Source organism: Ambystoma mexicanum, chromosome 5q, assembly GCF_040938575.1.
Source record: "Ambystoma mexicanum isolate Mex_15411 chromosome 5q, UKY_AmexF1_1, whole genome shotgun sequence".
NCBI classification, from domain to species: Eukaryota; Metazoa; Chordata; class Amphibia; order Caudata; family Ambystomatidae; genus Ambystoma; species Ambystoma mexicanum.
In genome coordinates, this window is record NC_090933.1 from 405,724,567 (window position 1) to 405,746,827 (window position 22,261).

The 22,261-nt window shown below is 47.4% G+C and overlaps 1 protein-coding gene across 1 annotated transcript in view; it reads left to right on the top strand.

The window, feature by feature from the left end:
* Positions 1 to 22,261, top strand: part of GATA6 (GATA binding protein 6) — a 58,384-nt gene that overhangs the window by 11,409 nt on the left and 24,714 nt on the right. The window contains exon 3 of the mRNA XM_069620892.1: positions 8,221 to 8,387. Within this exon, the coding sequence (XP_069476993.1) occupies positions 8,221 to 8,387 (167 nt within the window). The remainder of the gene's footprint in view (positions 1 to 8,220; positions 8,388 to 22,261) is intronic.

Sequence of the window (22,261 nt, forward strand, 5' to 3'; positions counted from 1 at the left end):
CGCTTTGCTTCACGCCCTAGCTTACTCTGGCTACCAGGAAAAAGTGCTCTGAATGTTTTGCTCTTTGGTGGGCCGACAAGACACGAGTACCACAGAAATGTCACTCAATTAATGTCATCCGCTATTTTAAAGCAAATCTCGATGTCCACCCTCAGTGCCAACTTTTCGGCTGATCTTTAGGAATGCAAAACGTGTGTTGGTCTAGAAGAAAATATATTCTGTGCAGGTGATGGGGCCATCTAATGGGCATTTGTATAGCGCCTTTCACCCCTGGTATGGTCCGAACGCACTGTAGGTTGGACGCTCTTGGTGGGGGTGTAGTCCAGGTATGGGAAATTCGTCAGAGAGAAATAGAGTGCGTGTGTGGCCTTGGCCAGTATGGAGGTTGGTAGGGGTGGCCACGTGCCTGCTAGTCACCCATGTACAGCAGGCATGTGGGTGGGTGCGGAGAGGTAGCTCCTAGAGTATGTGAGCAGCAGGCAGACTTTCATCGCGGGGGTAGCTGCATTCTAGTGCCACAGGTGTTGTGCAAAGAAACTCGTGTCATCAATGTGTATTGCCCCGTGCAGCACGCGCACGAAGAGCATTGTGGTGGCACAGTCCGGTTCGGTGTCAGGGCCCCCACGGGGAATGTGCTAGAAGCATATTTCCATGCCACAACTTGGAGTGGAGGATATTTGCATATTTCTTGGTCGCTCTGCAATGGTTGCTGGGACTAGGGGCACAGCTCTCATCGCCGGTGGCTGTTCCGTGGAATATGTGGACTGGGTTTGCCTTTCTCGGACGGGATCATGTTTGGTGTGTGTTATTCGCTGTTACTGTGACCCGTCACACACAAAAACACCCCACGTGTTCGGCACTCCTAACACCTGAATGGCCTTCTGCCTTAATGGATGGCGGGGAGGGGGGTGGGGGGCATGGCGTGGCTGTTGGGCCAGTTGTAAAGGAGGCCCTCCGTTTGTTGGAAGTGTGTGGGGGAGGCTGATTCGGATACGCTGTGGCACCCTTCTGTAATGGCTCAGGTGGACGATAAATCTAAACTGTACAGAGTCATTGCCTATAGTTATGATTCATTCGAACGTTTCCATCCAGCACATGTTGGTGTTTACATGGAGCTGGGACGGGTTCTTAATCACCATTGCCAATGGGAAGGGGAAGAACGCGTGCTGAACTCGGTCCTTTTCACTCATTATCCGGGTCGCCTCCAGTGAACACATTATTCTCACTGGCTCCTCTTGGTATTAAATAAAGCCTCTTCAAAGAGAACCCCCCCCCCCCCCCCCCGCCGCTCTCCTTGCTTCTTTATGCATGCAAACGGGGCATAATTTACCAAGGCGTTTTTCAAAGGGGAACGAACCTCCCATTGAAGAACGCGTTGTGAATCCGTCGTGCGGGCTTTTGGGACAGGTCTGAGCCCCTTGGGGCCGCAGAAGCATTGCACTGAGCAGAGTTCGCGGGTGCACTGCACGGGGCTGGCCTGCAGAGCCCAGGACCGGTCTGTAAGGAAATGCGGGGTTGGGGCCACCATCAGGGCTACTGACTGCTTCCCACTCAATGCCCAGGCACCAGTCCGCGGACCGGGAACCCTGCTGGGCGCGGGGCACGCTTTGTGGGGGTCACGTGCCGCCACAAATGTACACTTATCGCGGTATTATGTGGAGACGCGGCGTCCTGTGCCACGTTATGAGCTCCTGGCGCACTTTTCAGGCATTGACAGATTCACTTAAATGCCGCATTTGGCTGTGAGACGGGAACTTCCATCTGGATGAGGGAATATAGACACACTTTGTGCGAGGGTCCCTGCGTGCTTGCGGTGAAAGGGCACTCCGATAAAATGCCCCGGTCGCCGGGCAGGGGCCCCTTGAAACCCAGCCCCGGCTCTTGTCCATAATCCTCCACACACGGTCCTTTGGGTGGCCGCTCAGTGCAAACACAGCATGTTTGGTTCGCCAGTTAATCTTTGCAGAAAGTCCATTTTCACGTCGTTTAGTTTACGACGCAATTGTTAAGAATTACATGGCACAGCGCCGAACCCTCCACGGGTTTATGGCGTTATTTATGCCCTGGGTTCGCCATCACCTGGCGCCCCGCGAGGGTGGGCTGCGGGCAGCTGGCAGTGACTGTTTAACCCGGTGTCCTTGAGGTGTGTCTGTTTGTGTGCCGTGGGGGCGGGGCGCGCGGGGTCACAGCAGAGTCCAGGGCAGGGCGCTCACCCTGGAGGAGTACTTCGGTCACCTCTGAAACATGTCTCTGAAACCTGCAGGCCCAAGGTGTGTTTTAGCCCCTCCAATGCTTATCTGTTCTGTGTTATATTGTTATGGTGTCGCTCTGGGAAGTGGGACTGCATCCCGCACACGCACCCACAATGTCGAGGTATTGTGTGTTATACTTGACAGTGTGTTTTATTTATGGCATAAAACGGCAATGGAGGAGCTTGTAATATGCATTTAGGGCCGATTCAGGGATTTTCTTTGTACGGACCAAAGTGAATTTGCACTGCTGAAAAGTGACTCTGCACTGCCGACACAAACCCTGATTCATGGAAATGTGCAAAGTGCATTTTTGCTGTGCAAAGTCCGAGCATAGACATTTAGGGCCTACTTCACAGAAGCATTTCATAGTGGCAAACCCCATTGGAAAACGCTCTGTGAATCAGGGCTCAATTTTTGCAGCGCAAAATGACTGCGCAAAGTCACTTTGGACCGTGCAGAAAATTCCCTGAATCCGAGCCCTCTATGACTAGATAGATGTTGCGTTGTGACCCAAAGTTCCGTGCATGACATCAGCCATGACCTCACAGCCATTCATTCACCACTACAATGGACATTACTTAGCACGTAAGAAAGGATGTTTTATGGAATACGCGAATGCACACGTAATCTCCTCTTTCTGCTCTAAGCAGTCGGGTCGGGGTGTATATTCGGTGGCTGTCACGGCGTGGCCTCGCGTTGCAGCACCTCTTGCGCGCTTGACAGTGCTGTAGATACCGTTTCATGGCACTCGGCGTATTGCCCAGGGAGGATGAAAGGCTGAGTCACGCTGTGGGGAAATGCCCTGCTAAAGCCTAGCCCACTCAGCTGTCTGTCCTTACAGCTCCCGCGGTCCATCGTAATAGGGCTTGGTGGATACGCTTGATAGCTCTCGGCGTATTGCCCAGTGAGGATAAAAGGCTGAGCCACGTTGTGGGGGAGATGTCTCGTTAGAGCTAGCCCACCCGGCTGTCTGCCCTTACATAGGGTGACCAGACAGTCCGGGGAAATCGCCCTCCGTCCCGGGAGTTTTTTCATTTTTGAAACCCCGTCCGGGGTTTGCATGTTTGGGGGGGGCTACGGTAATTAAAACCGTAATTATTTTTCACAACACTTTCAGAATTATGAAGTTGGAGGTTTGACTCGAACCCCCAACCTCTCAGGTACAAAGCAGAACACTTACTGACTGTGGGAAATTGTTGTACAGCAAGCCAAGTAATATCAATTAGAGCTAACGCTCGTTTTGAATTAACATGCCACGATTCACAAACAAAACTACACAAATTAGATTATATACAGTTTATAGAAAGGAGAAGTGCTGGAAATATGGTTGGGGGTGGTTGTGGGAGCGTGTTGGGGGAGGGGCGGTAATTGGTGGGCTGCGATGGGGTAGTCCCTCTTTTATGTTGTTGGCCATCCCGGTTTTCTGTTTTGAAAATCTGGTCACCCTACCCTTACAGCTCCCGCAGTCCCTCGTAATCGGGCTTTGTGGATACCGTTTAATAGCACTCGGCGTATTAGCCAGCGAGGATAAAAGTCGGAGTCGCGTTGGGGGGGTGGGGGGGAGGGGGGAGGGAGGATGCCCTGTTAGAGCCCAGCCCACCCGGTTTTCTGTCCTACAGCTACCGCGGTCCCCCGTAATAGGGCTTGGTGGGTGCTGGGAATAAACCTACTGCAGACGCACGGCTCCGACATCACAACAAGAGCATAGCTAGCTATTTAAAAAAAAAAAGTCAAAAAAAGGGTATGTTCGGAATGCGGGAAGCCCTAGAGCCCCCCTCCCTCCCAGTACGAACATTTAGGGGTAAAGGGAGTGTCGGCCTGAGCTGCCTCTGAAATCCACGTGTACTGCTCCTCGAGGGAAGCCTGGTTCTGCTTTTAAAGAACACCCGCGTTATTTATTGACGGGATCCGTTGGCGCGTAAAGACAATAACGCGAACAAAGAGAGAGAAACCTCGCGGAAACGGCCCTTCCTATCAAGAAATGAATGCGCCGGGCTCACGGCCACCGCGGTGCCCCACAGCGCCCTCGGGGAGGAGTGACCGGCACGGAGGCGAGTCCCACCGAGCGCCACCCGTGGCTCCCCGGGGCCTCTCGGCGCTGGACACCGTTTCCGCCGCATTAGAGGGATTCATATCCCGCACGTCTCAGGGAATCCCCTACGCGGACGCGCGCCTCCATCAGAAAAGCCCGATATGCGTTTACGTCGCGGCCGGGTCCCTTGGGTGTGTTATAGTAAAGAAGGGGCGTCCGCCCGTTCGATGTTGACATTACATCCATGGCTGCCCCCATCAATAAAGACATTAAATGATCAGGGCAGGGCTCACATGGGGGGGCGGGGAATAGATGGATCGATGGCTACATAAATGGCCATATAGGTAGATTGATATATTCCTAGATCCATCGATGCATGCACAGATCGGTAGATAGGCACTGGTTGATAGCTGCCGATATGTCCCTGGGTTGAGACATCGATACGTATACGCTGACTGGACTGATATAGCTGGATAGCGGCACACACGGATCGCGGGTATGGGTGCACGGGCTGCATGCTGTGATTGGCCCCCGGCTGCCTCGCGGGGGCGCGGCGTGACATGCGTGCCACGCCGAGTCTGCCCGCTGGGTCTGCTCGGGCCGTCCTGGGATGGGGGGCAGGGGAGAGGAGCCCGCCCCCTCCCCGCTCACGCGGCCGCTGGGCGCTTTTCTGATCGGCTGCGCGGCTCTCCACGCACTGCGCGTACACTGCGCGTATAGAATCCTATTCCTTGCCCTGCCCTAGGCGTACGCAATCGGGTACTTTGAACATTTTGTGGTGTGTTGGGATTGTCAGTCTGAGGGTCCGAAAAATTGCATTTCTGAAACAAAACGAATTGCCAACAGTCTCGACATTTTCAAGTTCGTTGATTCTTTGCACTATTTAGATTTTGAAATTGCTTAATTTCATAAACTATTTATTTGTAAACATTGACTATTTTGTAATTATGAACTGATTTATTTTTCACGAATTGTTTATCTAGAAATGGAACCGCATTCTTCAGTTGTTTATTTTAAATTATAAATTTCCGTTTTTTACACCGTTTTATTTTTTTTTAGCAATTTTTGTGTGGCGAAAAAGTTTCAGAAAACGACGATGATTTAAAAAAATCCAATGCGCATTTTTCTTAGTATGTGGTTTCTTGCCGGGTGCTGCGATGTGTCGTTTAATGCCCCTAATTGAAGTTTGTACTTAGTTCGTTCATAAAATGAAATAGCTCCGAAAGGGGGGCACTTTCATCGGCAATATGCAGGCAGCCCGCAGTCCCGGGTTCAACTCCTAGTTTGGGATTAACCCACTACACTTCCAAGGATGTCACATTAAATTGATAGTCACAACGATTATAGCGCTTAGAAACAAGATCAAGCTGGTATTAAAGCGTGTCACCCGTTCTTTTGTTAGTTTCGTCTTGTTAGGGGTCTGAGTGTGTGTATTCTTTAAAGTGCCCCCTGCCAGTTATTGGTTTAATGTATTTTGGTTTGTGGTAGATGTGTGTCTGGAGTTTCTTAACTGTGTGGACCTACCTGTTGTAATCAAAGCACAGTCTGATGCAGTTGTGTATAGTTTCTTGATTGTGTTGACATTTTGGTATTTTGTGTCTTTGTGCTGTCTGGAAGTTTTGTCAGTCACATTTGACCAAACCCACCACAGTCATTCACTGCTTCTGCCCCCTCTCTGCACCTGCAGGCTTTTGAGCCCGACACCCTGTCTCCCGCCACCCACCATAGTGCCCTGAAGCAGTCATCCGATAGGGTCGGTGCTTTATAAAAGCTTAGAGTGAAATGAATTTTGTATGTGGACTTCAGTGTAATTGTGCTGTATACTTTGTGTTGCCTGTGGCACTGGATTGACTTTTTGTTGTCTGCCTGCTCTTATGCTGTCATCTTCTCGTTGCTTTTTTAAAGTGCCCGCATCTTGTGAAATCTTTTATAAAAACAGTAATGCAGTTGTACATCTGTATTGTCTGTGGTGTGTCTGTGTCACTTCGTGTGCACTTCGTGTGCTTTTTGTGCATTTGGGCTGGACTGTGAGTTTCAATACAACGTTTTCTGCATTCTTAGATCTGTGCATTGTTGTTATTATTAACATAACTTAAAATAACATGGTTGGTTGGCCTATGCTGACGATTTGATGATCTTAGACTGTGGAATGGTCCAATCGGTTGCCAAGATTGATAGAGTCTCCAAGAATAGACAGTGGCCCGCAATATGGAGATTACTAATGCAAAATCTAAAGCGATATCATCTAATAAATCAGGCAGATTGGCCAAATGTTCCTGGTGCATCAAAAAAATATAAAAGTAGACCAGGTTAGACAAGTGACCAATCGGGGATTCACTCTCTACAATCACATATCACTTTAAAGTTACAAAACGGCTCGTAGCAAAAAAGAAGGTCAGTTTCAGATATGCAAAGTTTTCTATGTTGCCGTTCATCAGATGTTACAAAATGTTGGTGATCTCGGCAATTTGATGTGGTTTGGAGTTTGCGGATCATGGCCTTATTAAGAAATGGAATAACTGAGGCCTAGTGTGGCGAGGAGTTCTCTCTCTCTCTCTCTCTCTCTCTCTCTCTCTCTCTCTCTCTCTCTCTCTCTCCCTCTCCCTCTCTCTCTCTCTCTCTCTCTCTCTCTCTCTCTCTGTAAATATACACAAGCTCGCACTCGTACCCTGGTCCGCTGCGATCACATGGAATAGGATGCAGACTTATCAAAATAATCGATACTACCAGAGATTTTTTATAGGAAAGCTTGCCCTAGAAGCAGAAAAGGGTACATCTCAAGTCACCCATGAGTGTATGCAGGATTGCGCTCCTATCCTAGGAGCACCGGGGTAGAAGTCGAACTGTTAATCAGGAATCGGGTGAAAGCAAAAAACAGTCGATGAGAGCTGGAATGGGGTGTGAGGAGAGATTGGTTCTTGAAGTTTCATTTGTATAAGGACATTGCAAAAGAACCGAAAAAGGTTGATGGTCTTCCCCAGCACTTACCTAGTTCCCCAACCTCACCTGGAGAAATCAGTCCTTTAGGTCAAAGTTATTGCCCAACCAAGACATTCTAAGGGCCTAATTCACAGAACGTTTAGTGCGCAGCAAAGTGACTTTGCACTGCAAAAGGACTCTATGCACCACGCTAAATGGGCCTAATTCACAAAAAAGCACCCTATGCTACAAGCTACTTTTTTTGTGAATTAGGCAAATTTTAGCGCAGTGCAAAGTCACTTTGCTCCACGCGAAACGTTCTGTGAAGTAGGCCCCCAGTATCCGGGCTCGAGAAACCAGTGTAGTAAGCAAATAGGTTTTGGATATTGATAAATGCTCAGGCCTTTTTGGTTAGAAATATGCGAAACGGTCAATATAAAATGGAAATATTTTAAGTATGATAATGTAATGAACATTATTGTAGGTACATTTTAAGACTCGTATGAAGACATACATGTGTTTTGTTGTTTTTATTGTTAAGGTTTCATTTTAACTTGTGAACAATAAAATGGGACCCATGCAATACAACGTGCAGCTGTAGGTCTCGTTTTCTTTATGTGCTTTGTTTGTTAGAGGGGAGTTGTGTGCCTTTGTTGCCAGTTTATATACAGGGCCTGATATACATGGGAAAGTCCCATTTAAAACAAGTTTCTAAATCAGGCCCAGAGTGTGCCTTGTCTGTGCCATTGGACCTGCTTCACAAAGCGGCCGTCAAATGAGCGTTCCCATTGGAGAACGCTTTGTGAATGTATTGTGTGCGTGCTTTTCAGGATTATTGTATGTGTGTTTATGCGCGTGTGTGCGGTCAAGGGCACAGGTGTGTTTTTTTAGTTCATTGTGTTGTGATGCGTAGCAAGAGATGCTCAGCGTGAGGTGCCTGGCTCGCCACTATGCTGTGTTCTGTGCACGCCTCTCATTGGTACTGGAGTGACCCCGTTTTTTTCCCTTGCTCCCCAGAGCTCTTGGACGACCTGTCGGAGAGCCGAGAGTGTGTGAACTGCGGGTCCATCCAGACGCCCCTCTGGAGAAGGGATGGCACCGGGCACTACCTATGCAACGCCTGCGGTCTCTACAGCAAGATGAACGGCCTCAGCAGGCCGCTTATCAAACCCCAGAAGCGAGTGGTGAGTACCTACACAGCTGGGAAGCGGGGTGTGTGAGTGGGGGGGGGGCTGGTGGGGGTGCACATGAAACTTACAGGTTACCTTCACTGGCGAGTCGCGACCAGGTACTGTCACGTGCACGCCAGGGGTGGGGCGGGGGGCATCATGGCAGACAGGGCACCGCCTGAGAGTCTCATATCATGTAAAGTTTTACCCACTGCTAAACAGTACAGCAAATTCACTCTGCAGCGTTGTTGGCGCTTGCGTGAAGCACTGTGTGCCGCGGCAAAACGTGCACAGAGTGAACCGGAAGTGCACGCAGTGCAAACTGCGTCACTGTTTCTGCCTCAGGCGCAGCCCGGGACTCTGGTAGGCGACCGAGGCGCAGCTGTCAATCATCGCGAGGTTGTGCTGATGAAACGTGGGCTGATGGCAGCAGTGACTTAACAAAATTATGTATGTCTTTTTACTACAATTTAAAAAAAGAGTATTTGATTTTAGGAGCACTTTCACCAAACTTTAGAGACCATAAGCTGAAAAGAAAAACACAATTGGAGGTTTCTCTTTTTACGCAGCCCTGCTTGAATAACAAGCAACCCCTGCCCCAAAAAACATTTTTGGTGATGTCTCTTTGGGTTTTCAGACCTAAGACACGTTATTCACTAGGCAATCTCCTTTTAGAGCAAAAATTCAATAATACTAAGATCTTGCAGGGGCCACGTAGACCACCCCCGCGCCGCTCCTCTGCAACCAAAATGAGTGTTAGTGCAACAGAGGTATCTTTCCTGCATAAGGCATGGAGCTTTCATTCAATTTATTTAAACAATGTTCTCCCGACTAACCCCGTCCCTTTTACAACGTAGCGAAAATCACCTGTGTTCATGTCCATCAGATAGCTTAGTTGACTAAGCGCTTACTGCAGAGATCTGTGTTCCCTTTTGATGTCAGAGATCTCATTCCCAGTAAGAGCGACACAGCTTTTCATCCTTCATAAATTAAAATATACAGTAGCACATAACTGGTTAATTATAACAGCTGTAATCTGCAGTACGGGGACGCGATGGCAGCAAGGGATATGCAAGGACAATGTGTCATTATTGACCAAGACCTTAATCTTTTAGGCCTTTGGGACAGGCATCTGGGCATATTTCGCTTTATTGAGTATTGTGGGGGCCTATAGCATTTAGGGTCTCTGTGAGGAACGGCAGTCCGCCGGCCGCGCCCCCAGAATGCAGGAACGCGCGCCCCAGTGCTCGCCCCCGCGCGCCCAGAGGCATTTGCTGCCAGCAGTCGGTAGGAAGGAGATGTGAGTTGGGCCCAAGCGCCTTGTCTGCCACCTCGGGCCGAGACACGGCGCTGTCTGCCGGTGTTTGTTGTCTTGCCGCAAAGTCGCGAAGGGAAGCGGCACGCACAGCGGCGTGTTTATTAAATTACCACGCAGCGCCCGGGTCAATCAGCGTGACCCCGGCTGCTAGCGAGCCATTGGCCTAATTAGGCCTCTAATTAAGAGCGCATTGTGTGTGCTGATGTGAAAAGTGCGCACTTCCCGGGCAGCCCCCCTTCCTTCAAAAAGGAGGCCGAAGGGCACTGCACCCTGAGCGCGCCCCGCGGCCCCGCGGCCTGATGTGGGGCGCATCTGAATACACACTGCAAATGTGTATCGGCACAGAGGCCAGGAGGCACCGCAGGGTCACCTTCATTGTCACACAAGAGTGAAGGCTGCGGCGCCATGCTAGGCAGGCTGAAATAAAAAGCGACTGACGGACAGTAGACAGGCACGCACTGACCCATCCACACACAGGGCAGGGCACTGATAGAAGTCTGGCAGGCAGACAGGGACAGACGAACACACACGTCCATAAGGCCACCATGACAGAATGCTGCTAGACATAGAATGCAAAGGTAAACACAGGGAGAGGCTAGCGGAGCTCTACCCGGTGTGAATTGCTCTGGGTAGCATTTTAGTTCATAGTTTTTTTAGCTCTTCTCTATTATTACAGATGGGTGAGGGGTTCTAGCCATTTCAACATCTGGTTTGACCCCGCCCCTGAAATACAACACTGCAGTCCAAACTGCTAAACACGTCACTCTTTTCATGGGCACGGAACCAGCCAGTAGGCGTGGCTGAAACTGTTGCTGGAGGAGGCATTTCCAACCATCACATTTTGCTTTTCTGAGCGTTTGGGGGCATGCCTCGACCTATAGCGAACCTTTCATCTCCAGATGTCATTGCCTGCAACTCCCATCATCCTTCACCAGTGACTATGCTGAGTGGGGCTGACAGGAGTTGTGTTGCAGTTCATACCACCTGCAGCGTGGCTGCTGGTCTCCTAGACATTGGCCATGTTTGCCGTGTTGAGGCCCTCAAACTAGGCTCCACTGAGGGGGTCAAAAAGGCTTCCTTTTATTTTACTGCACATAGGTTAATGTTGATGTTAAAGGTTTTTATACCGTGCAAAGGTGTCCCTTGCCTGCTCTCTCTGCGCTCTGGCGGTGCTGTGAAAAAGGAGGGGAGGTAGATAGCTTAGTGGGAGGAGCAGGAGAAAGATGTGCTGTTGGCAGCTTCAGTTGGGATGCACCCTTCACTGCGCTTGGGCGCGAGATTCGGGAGGTGGATGTCATGTGGTGTTGTGTGTGCTATGTGTTGTTGCAGTGTTGTGAAGGGTGTGCGGTTTGCTGTGCTGAGGAGGTCTGGTTGGTTTAGGTGTATGCGGAGGGTTGATTGTTAGTAACACTTTGGGTTGTTAGTGGTTGTGGCTGATCTTCTTCAGATTTTCCGGTTTATTGGTTGTATCTTCCCTTCTTCTTTGTGCTCTTTCTAGTTGTATCAGTAAAGTCACCTCTGAGTGAAGGGTTCTTGCGCTACTCTGCTACTCTGTCTGTTGCCTGAATTTTGAGTGCAGTCCGTATTTCTGTCTAAATGCTTGTTCTTAGCCCAGAGAGTGATCAGCGGGGCAGGGAGTTTGTTAACTGGATTCCCTAGGGTGGTTAAGTTCTAGTGGGGGCGTAGTTAGTGTTTGGTCAAGTTCCCTCTTGTTGGCGTTACTCGTGGTATGCCTGGGGGGTGACCCTCCCTTTCCCATTTCCATCCCTGGGTTTTCCTTGGCCTGCGTCCCTGGCCTTACCGTTTCTGGCTTATCACTCTGTCTTTTCTGGGGCTTTATGTTGGATGGGCAGGTTTGTGGAGGGGTGGGGTGCTTCTCTTTCCGGTCCTATCCCTCAATCTTGTTTTTCCTGTGCTTGGTTTCGGGAGGTGTGCAGGTGTCGTTCAGCCAGCTTCATTGTACTCAGAGTTGACGAGCCAGGTTTTCAGCAGTTTCCTGAATTTTGTATGGTTCAAATTTCTCTCGGAATGGAGTTCCATAGATCTGTAGCTAAGCAGGAGAATGCTGAGCTGTTCAGTTTTTTCTTCCAGTACCATTTGGGTTCAAGACGGATGTCGTTGCACGATCTCAGGGTTCTAGCTGGTTTGTAGATGGAGAATTTCTTTTGAATAAGAGTTGTGCCTTTGCAGTTCCCACTAGACTGCTTCCCTTTTGTGTTGGGGTCATGCCTTTTTAAGTAGCCTCCAAAAAGATGAAGCAATGCCTATTGGAGGGTGGGGGGGGGTTGGCTTACATCAATAAAAGTCCCATGACTGTGCTACATCCAGGGTATAAAAAACATAGGACAGTGGTATGCTACATTTTTAATGAAAGGCTTTCCTCTTCAGAAAAGGTCTTACACTATTATATGGTAATAGAAAGGCACAGAGTGATTTAGATTTAGAACCACACCACAACTCTTCTCACCTCAAAGAAAACTATACAATTTCAGTCTAGAAGCCGCCATGATGTCGCACCATCACCAACTAAACTTCCTTACCGACCTGTTCTTCTGCTAAGGTCTCCCCAGGGTTGGAGAGCACCAGACAGAAAGGAATATTGACTGCATGCAGGCCTCGTGTGCTTAGAGTGGCTGTCTGTGGAAGCGGTCTGGAAACTGTGCGCGTCCCCTTTTATCATTCTTACTATATGGCCCACATTGAAGATGTGGAGCAATTCATTATGGAGTGTCCTAAATATTTACATCGACGGAGGAAGTGGCAAAGCCAGGCTGGAAGGGGCGTGCTTCTGTTTTTACCCGGGGGTGGCGGGGGGGGCAGCCCGGCACAGTTCTATGCGTGCTCCTCATATGAGAAGGAGGCCCTGACATTACATTCTGTGCAGTAAACATGCTCATTGTCTCTGCCTGGAATCTATCCCAGACCATTTCAGGATCATAGAAATGGTTCTGGCTGAATAGAAATATTGATTGCTCTATTATATCTTGTCAAGACATGCGTCCAAAATACGAGACGCCTTTATCTGTTTGACTGTGTGGGTATCATCTATATATAAGAATAATTATTTTATTGATTGTACATATTTGACATAACGCAGACAGCAAGGGTACTACTCACTGAGCAAATAGCGCTCACATTTGATGAATGATGCAAAATGCATTGTCTTGCGCTTAGTGTACGGCAATCAATGGCCACACTTCTCTGCATCTCACCTTGCGCTTCTGGGAATTCCTGCCAGGAGTGTCTACACAAAATGGACATCTTGATGAAGCGACATTAAGACAACTGGTTACTGAGCAAGCACGCCATTCCACGAAAGCTCACAAGTATGTAAAAGAAATGACTGTGTTAGCCTAATCAACTCGTTTTATTCTGGATCGACATTTTATTGAACCCTTGGCTAACACTGTACAAGCGAAATACATATATATTTCATTTTCACTGAACAAACTTTAGTTAAGTGACAGTTAAGGTGATCAGATTTAATGCAACGAAACCCTTGAAATTCCGTGGGGAGTGCTGATCAGCTTAACTTCACGTCCCCCCTCTTGATGACTACTGGGTTCTAATGATGTGTTATTTATATAGCGCTTACGCCTACGCGCTTTACATAGAACACATATACACCCAATCTCACCCAACGAAGACGGTACTCATTTATCAACCTCAGAAGGATGAAAGGCTGACTTTGCCTTGCAGGGATTTGAATCTGCAGATCACACACAAATCGCAGCAGTGTGCGCTCCACCCACTGAGCTGTCTTGCCAGCTTCTCATTTTGTTTGTCATTGTGAATCCCACCTGTTATGTATGTGCTCATGGGCTTTGCAACAGGGCAGGGCCCCGAGTCAAACTTTTCATCACATCCCACATCCGCTGAATTTCAAGGGTCATGTTGTGTTAAATCTGATCACCTTAACTGTCCCCTAATTAACGTTTTTTCAGTGAATTTGAAAGGTTTTGTTATACCATAGTTTATCCAAAGCCACTAGCCATGGCCTTTGGCCACAGCCTTTGGCCACAGCCTTTGGACAGTGTCCACTTTGCATGTTCCACCAATAGGTTTCTTTACAAGCCGTAGCCTTCGGCTGTGGCCACTGTACATGTTCCACCTATAGGTTTCCTCAGGAACCACTAGCCATGGCATTCGGACCTGTCCACTTTACATGTTGCACCAATACATTTATTCGGGGCCCACTAGCCATAGACTTTGCCCATGGCCAGTACACCAATAGGTTTCACTTTACACGCTCCAGCTATAACATTTCTTTTTTTTTTTTAACTCTTTTCCCATTCCTTCTGTATTTCGCTTGTCCTATGCCCGCGGTTATCCATAATTAACTACTCATAATCGCGGTTATCCCTGGGTCGAACTGTGGTTATCCGTAAACATTTGGAAAATCCCAAACTCTTCCCTGCCCTCACAGGCACTCACCAAGTGCCCCCTCCTCTTGCCATTGCCCCCCTACTCACCTCGTGTTTTTTTCCCTCTTTAGCCCCGACCATTAACCCGTCACTCTTGTTTCGTGTGACGCACTTTCATTCCAGCTCATGCCTTCCGTTGTAGCCGCGGTTATCTTGCAGGATTCCCGCAAGATAACCGCGGTTATACAAAAGCGGTCGAAATGTAACTCTGTCCCCATGACCTCCCCCAACTCCCCAATTTCACACAGTGTCCTCTTTCCCCCTCCCCACCTCTAGCCTGATGCAATTCCATCCTTTTTTCATTTCTGAAAAGCCTCTCTGCTGGAATTCACCAAGGAAGATTTAGCTATATTTTAACAACTACCAGACGGAATAACCCCAGACTACCCCCAGGAAACAAGGTCAATGCTTCGTGCTCAAGTTGTTTCTTATTTGGTCCAATCCCATCCAGCGGTTTTTGCCCTGCGCTGCGCAGAAATGTGGACCTTTTATCTATGGGAACATGAATGGGAGTAAAAGGAAAACAGCGTTTTTTTTGCTTTAATAACATTTTCATTTTGTAGCGAATGTTTCCCAAAATGTCCAGTCTTGGAAGTGGGGGGGGGGGGGAGTTTGTCGGGACAAATATGTCCTGCAAGTCAAAAGTTATTAGTAATAACATTTTCAGGTTTCCAAGGAATTAGCTACGCACCTTAACTATAGTGCAGCCGCTGCACTATAATATATATATATATATATCAAATATATAGTGTAGGAGCACTATGCATAATTGCACTTTCCATCAGAAATTGAAATGGTATTTTCTTTTGTAACATTTGAAATCCTGGCATATTGGTCACCAATGTTTACCTAAAATGCAGTCCTGTTTGTAGACTTTTAGCAAGATTGCTGCAGGTTTTTATATTTTAAAATGATGTTGCCGGGTTTCTCTTTGCCATGGACTTTACTTGGGAACCCTCGGGGCACATTTTCCCCGCACCAGCATGTTTCACCATTTCACACACACATGGGTCATGCGCTGAACTGGCGCTCTCTTCAAACATTGAACAAATGTGTAGCCATTTTAGGGCCAAAAATGCTCCCAATCATGTTTTGAGAATCCCTCATTCTTTCGGATATTTAGGTTTGCCGTCCGCCAACAAGGAGAAGTGCAAAGTAGCAGAGAACACCCCCTCCCCCCCCCGCTTGCACAGAGGCGCGCAATGTACACGGACGCAATCATTACCTTATTTCTGTTTGGCCTTCGCTTTCCTTAGGCAAGAACATGCAGAACACCGTGGGCATATGTTGGACACTTTCCATTACATATACAGTGTTACACACACGCAAACTTTCACTTTCCATTCTATTTTTGTTCCTTTTAATCAATGTGACAAACAAGAATTCTTTGCTCCCTTTTGGCTTTATTACACTTTGCACCCACATGACACAGCTGTGCACGCGTCCTTTCATTACTGTTATCAAGCGCATGGACACCGTTGCTGTACCCCAGACTTTATTCTTTGCAAGGGATTTTGCACAGAATCCATTTCATGGCACATTTCTTGGAATCAACTGCCCCATTTGCCACCACTTTCTTTCACTTACCTCTTTACTTTCTGTTTTACGCACAAGAGTTAACCATACCATAGGGCCTGGTTTACAAAAATATTTGCACACAGGAAAACATGTTTATAAATCTGGTCCATATACTTTTATATTACCTTAAAACATCCCTGAATAGTCAGAAAGATATTATAGTAATTGTTAGTATTAATTAGGGTGTTCATCCTGCGCCAGCTCGCCGCCTCCAGTAGTCTCCGCGCGCGTAATCCTTGCCCGAGTCAAGGTGCATTAGGTCCGGCCCAGGGACAGAAGGGTCTTGGTCTGCGCAGGATGCACTAACCACAAAATGGAGTATTCCCAGAAGAAGGAGGAGCGTAGACGTCACATCAGGTGAGGAGTATGAGAATCTGTGAAAGGTGGAGATTGGTGCAACATATATGCAAAGTGCGTATCCTAGGTATATTGTGAGCACGGTTGACCAGGGCCCTCCCAATGGATGGGCCATGTCTTTTTAAAAGGTCTAGATAACTAGGCTGCTCAAGGCAGAGGTCGCATGTCCTAGGTATTTGTGTTGCTTGGTTCTGTACCGTTTTACTGACAAGAATTCTCTCAAATTAATTTACTTTGCGGGAATTCTGCAGACAAAACTCATTGATTTTTAAAAAATGATTTGGGGTGTTCCCCTGCCCAAGCCCCCCTTTCCCTACACTAATTATCCTTCCTCAAGCAGCTCCTCACCCTTTCACCCTCTTTCATCTCCTCTATTTTTTTCCAATGAGTTTTCAGGAGAATTTTTTGGAATTAAATACTTCGAAATCATTCCTGTGGGCAAAAGGACAGCATACGGTGTTGCTTATAAGGTCAAATAAAGGATGAAGGGCAGGGGCGCATGTGCAGAACAGAGTAGGAGGCGATCTGGCATTTGTTCGGCGCACATCCGTCTACGTGCACATCAGCACTCTTTCATTCACATTCTCATTGTGTGAAACACACGTGCATGATCGCACATCGTTTCAGAATTCCGATTGTGTTACCATTCTCACACACATGATGCACGGCTTGCTTGCTTACTGCTATCACACGTGTGCCTTATACACGGATGTTTTAATTGATATGATTCCAGTAGATATCACACAGAACCCCGTTCGCGAGGAATGCCTTTCAAATGTCAGCAGCGTTTTGCCCAATTTTAAAATGCGCGCAGGTCACGCGATGAACTGGTGCACACTGCAGTGCATACCCTGTGCAGTGTGTGTCTGTCACTTTACCGAAAACAGCTTCAAAAGCTTCGACTTTTATTTGGGGAATTGGTCATTTATTTAGAGCTGTGTCCCCGCTCCCCCCACACAAAAACGGATGTGTATATTCAATGGGCCTCATTTAGAGCGTGTATTTCAATGGGATGGCGCCGCCATTGTGAAACAGAGCGCAATGCCTCCGTGGACGTGTCCGTTCCCACAAACTAACATGTTAACATTCATACAATTTTAGAGTACTCATTTGTATTTTTCATTCAATATCCTAAAAGAAACATGTTCACAGCACACCTTAGACAGCTCTCAGACAGACGTATGTGCTCACACATATATGCTTTCATTCACTTTTCATTATATGTTGGTCTCTTTTATTTACTATGTGGCACTTGTATGCATGACAAAAAACATACCATTTGGCTCTTTGTGTGTTCTCACACATATGACTGGAAGCAGTTGTGAACATGTTGTCTGATTTGCATTGTCACACACCTGAATATTATGTGAAAGAATACACACACAGAAAACACAGACACTTGATTTACAGAGCGTTTTCAATAGGATGTAACCATTGAAAAAGGCTTTGGTAAATCAGGCCATGTCTCTGTCTCCCACAAGCACATGCCAACACAAGTGCATACACAGAGACGCCCAACAGGGCTTGAACTCTGCACTGCATGTTACAATGCTGCACTTAATCTTTTGTTTTGTGACGTAATGTGAAGTGCTCCTATATGGTGCAACATCTGCTTTTCCCCAAAACTCTTGGTGCATGGAATGAGCTCCCGTTAGCTACAAAAAAAACCGATCCAATCACTTGACCTTTAGGAAGGCCATTAAGACCTACTTGTTCTAGTAGACTGGTTATGGTTCGTTCCTTGCCCTCTAGCGGCAAGATACCCTTGGGTGACCGTGCGCTGTAAAAGTTCCCCTAAAATAACATAACATGGTTCTCCAAGAGAGGGGCAGGGGGATTGGAGAAGCACAAGGGGATTATATGAAAGCTGAGGTGTTGATGGATGCAGGCCGAAAGTACCCGGCTTGTGTTTTTCTGGGGTGCATAGAGTGGTTTGTGATGGTAACACTTGGTTGTTAGTGTATATCGGGAGACAGCCCGGAATCGATTATTAACTGGAAGAGTCACTGGGCTGGAACTAGTGTTTGTGTGTGGCAGGGGGTAGAGGGGTTGCCAAGCCACGCAGAGAGTGCTCCCCCCGAGTCTTTAGGGGGTCAGCGTGGTGGGATACCAGGGGCATTAGGCTGCAGTATGCATGGGTCTCAGTGCTTATTTTGTTCCCCATTTCTTTTACCCTTAAATTAATCACCAACATTGTTCAGTATTGAGTCTGCCCTTAGTTTCATTGGTATTTTTAAAACAAGGCTATGCGTTGTTGTTTTGCGGGCATTGTCGACTTGCATTAGTATTGCCCAATATATGAGACTTTTAAGTGACAATTGACTACTTCTTTTTATGCTGGAGAGGGTTTGAAATTGAGGGGTGCTGGGAGCTATTTAGCTCCTGCTTCTAGCCTAGGAGAGCTTGGTTAGCTTGAAAGCAACAGCTACCAGGAGCTACTTTTGGCTCCCCAGACGGTTGGGTCCTTACAACAATGCATACATGTCACCATCTTGGAGTATTTGGGAATGGGACTAAAGAAGAATTAGGACACATCTATTACCCATTTAAACATATTGAATCATTTATAAAGGTGCGCCTCTCATTAAGAAGCCAGATTTGCCGTGTGCTGGGTATTCGCTCCTAACTCCCCAGCGGAAGCTAGTGCCTACTGGGTGCTGCCTTAAACCCAGGAGCTGGTTTTAGCCCTTCGTCACCGGATTTTAATTTCGAACCGTGCTGGATAATTACATGTTTCTAGGAGGGGCGGCAGATACTGAGATTAAGAGTAGACCCATGCATTTATTTTTTCTTGATGTACATAGATTTCGATGCCGGCATGCAGGCGGATGCTGAAATGCGGAGCTCTGCCTAGTGCAAGCTGCTAGAGTGACAGTGCGCGCGGCAGGCCGCTGCCTCGATGAATGGAACAGAGAGCGCTTTCATGACCTTCCTGTGTACGAGGCTGGGCTTCACGTATGATCCCTGGCTCGCGCTCTCAGAAAGCTCTTTGTTACACGGCGGTTCCTGATACAAACCCGCCCGTACCTTGGCTTCAAACTCCAGAGGTTAGGTCATAAATGGCTCGTTTACAACACGGACCTTTGCTACCGCACGTTAAAGTTCACGTTGGCACGCTGGGAGGAACGGCATGACGTCACACGCCAGCGTGGCCCTTAATCGGCAGTTTCTTTCCAAGTTTCAAATTGAGGGGATATTCGATCGAATGTTGTACATGTTATAACGTAGAATAGGTGTCTATGGATATTTGCACAGTCACATTACTCATATCGTGAGTGTCAAACCAAAGGCAGCCCGGCAGCGACCCTCCCGTGTGCAGGAGCGTTAGTTGGATCAGTTCCCGTCAACAAAAAGGGAAATACTGCCCCACGCAGCTCTAGCTTTGGCAGCATTGGCGCGCTACTAAATGGCCATATTTCCATTGCTCTTGTCCGCATCGTGCCTCCTCGCTGAAAATGAACTGCGACAGAGGGAGCGCCTTCGGGTACCTGTTTTGTGTGGTTGGGGACCACTGCAGCTGCCGCGCCCCATTAGTTATGTTGTGTTGCTATGCTTTGGTGGTGCATTGCATCGCCCCCTAGTACTTTCAGGGCAGCGTTCCATGTCACGTCATATCAAACAGTGACAGTGATCTGACCTTCATACTAATTAAACCAAACGGCAGATGGGCAGCTTACGACATTTTGCGATTTTTTAGTGGCCTTTCTGAACATGTCTAGCCTATTTGATACATTTTATGTTTTCCGTTTTGTTATGCATGCACACAATTGCTGTACGCTGGATGGTGTGCATATAGTGCAGTATTGGGGCGTGCATTTAATTTAGCTGTTCAGCCTTTTTCCAAGTGCTTTATTTGAGTGGAGCGATAGCCTGACCAGGGAGCAGGACATAATGGTAATAGTCTCCGAGCAGTTCACGCAAGACTTACATCGGGTACCACGAGGGTGGCAAGCGTACAGTTTGCAGAAGATGTGAGATTACATGATGGCCCCAGTGTGTACGGAGGCCATTGACTTCCTGGATACTCTTCCTGTTTTAATATCGGCTGTCATTTTGTATCAAGATTTACATCTCTATGTGATGACGTCATTGCCATGCCAATTAAGTAAAGCAATGCATTGATTTTTTGTCAGAATCTGACCATATGGGTCTTATGTTGAAAATAATTTATATTTCTCTAACCCACGGGGATAGAATAGATTTTCTGAAATGCAATATATGGATGGTCTGTGTACCATGTAGGGATGGGCTATTCAATAGTGACATCCAATCAGGTTGCCAGGATATCACAATTAGCACATGGAGGTTGTTATTGACTTCCTGTCTGCCAATTAGAAAGTTCGGAATGCAGCCAGTAACTGCTGGTATTTAATGCACTCCAAACATTCCTGCCTCAGAAGCAGACAGGAATATAACACAACACATTTCTCTGCATTCAAGAAACAGCCAGACAATTTCCCAGCCGCATTTCTTCTTCCTAGACTTTGGGGGACACATTTCCAATAGGCGCATTTTAATGCAAACACCCTGAAACAGTGACAAAGGCTCTCACTTTCGTATCGAGCAACCGTTTATTTGTACATTTTACCGAATGCAAGCCCATGTTAAGACAGTGGCTGCTCAACTAATCTTACAATTAAAATGTGTACATTATAATGACAAACTTGGATTTTAACATTACATTATAAAATCATATTTGCTTTATTAACAGGGTTTGGGCCTGATTTACAAAAGCCTTCTTCAATGGCACAGTCCCATTGGAAAACGTTTTGCAAACCAGGCCCTTTGTCTCTTCAGTTTACTCACTATCACAATAACATGTTATACTTCTGAGCCACAACACGAAAACCTACATTGCTAATGCCGCTATTTGCTAATAGGATTTAGACCTTGGGAGGGGTCACCAGTTCTTGGGATTATGACCCTTGCACAACGCATGGCCCTTACTTTGCCTCAGGTCATTATCTCATGATAATGACCCATCCCTCAGTCTATGTAGCAATATTAATATATGTATGAGAAAGGGACGACGATAGGAGGTAGCGTGTAAATTGTAGACTATCAACCCAGGAGGTCCTGAACTCTAGTCCTGGCTTCACCACCCGGCTCAATGGTGGAATCCGGGGCAATTTACTCTATTTGCCATCGCCCCTGTTCCAATAATTGCTAAATGTGTGAGCGATTAGAAACAATCCAGCTCCAGTTAAGAAATTAATCAATAACTGTAATTTACAGGTGTGCTATGTTTTGTTAGGTCAAGAGTTGACCAAGGTCTGGATACCCCTGGCGGGGCCATAATAGACCACTCACCGGACAAGCCTTGCACCAGTCATCACTGTGGGGGGTCTGCCAGTGCCAAGGCCTGTCCGGAGAGCGGCGTGTTATGCCCCCGCCGGGGGTATCCAGACCTTGGTCTGCGAGTGATTAGGGAAAGGACAAGATAGGATTTCATATCTAATGGAGGGTGATTTCGAGGTGGGGGTCTCAGCGGGTACATTATTTCCAACTCATCCACCACAGGCGTTGCGCGGTGGCGTAAGGAAGAATAAGGGAAACGCCCATGTGTTCTGGGAGACTAGCTCAAGCTGGTATTTGTTTCCTGGGCCCTTTGTACACACTCCCCACGTGTCAAGCTTTTCAGTGCAAACAAACAAGAACACATTTTGAGTTGCTGTCCCCCTCCCTTTAGGTCGCTCGCCCACCCAAGGACAGTTCAGATTTCGATAAGCGGAAGACTCATGTTTATCAGATTTTGTTTTCCCCAAAAGCTGCTCTCTGTAGTTTGTCAGGAGTTGGCACCCATGAGCCAAACCAAGCAGACACAACAGTGCTCCACAGGGCTCTGATACAGAACTGCATTGCAATAGCATGGCTGGAAATGAAGGAGAGCCCGCCTCCTGCTCCCTACACTCAAATGGTATGCAAACTATATTGTCCCCAAATGCACGTCATATGTGTGATAACGGTCCACCAGCTATAGATCAGAATTCAGAATTCAGTTTCCCTGTTATCCGTTTTTTTAGTGGTTTTTACACATAAATACAGATAGAAATAATTATGTTTCCTTTCATCGTTTATTTGTAAAAATTGACAAAAGCACGAATGCAGGTCCCTTGCTCACCTCTCCAAGTTACCAATCACGTCTCGCAGGCGGCCAATGTCTGCACAATGAAACACGACAGAGAGGAGCAGAACGATATGTGGAGACCTTT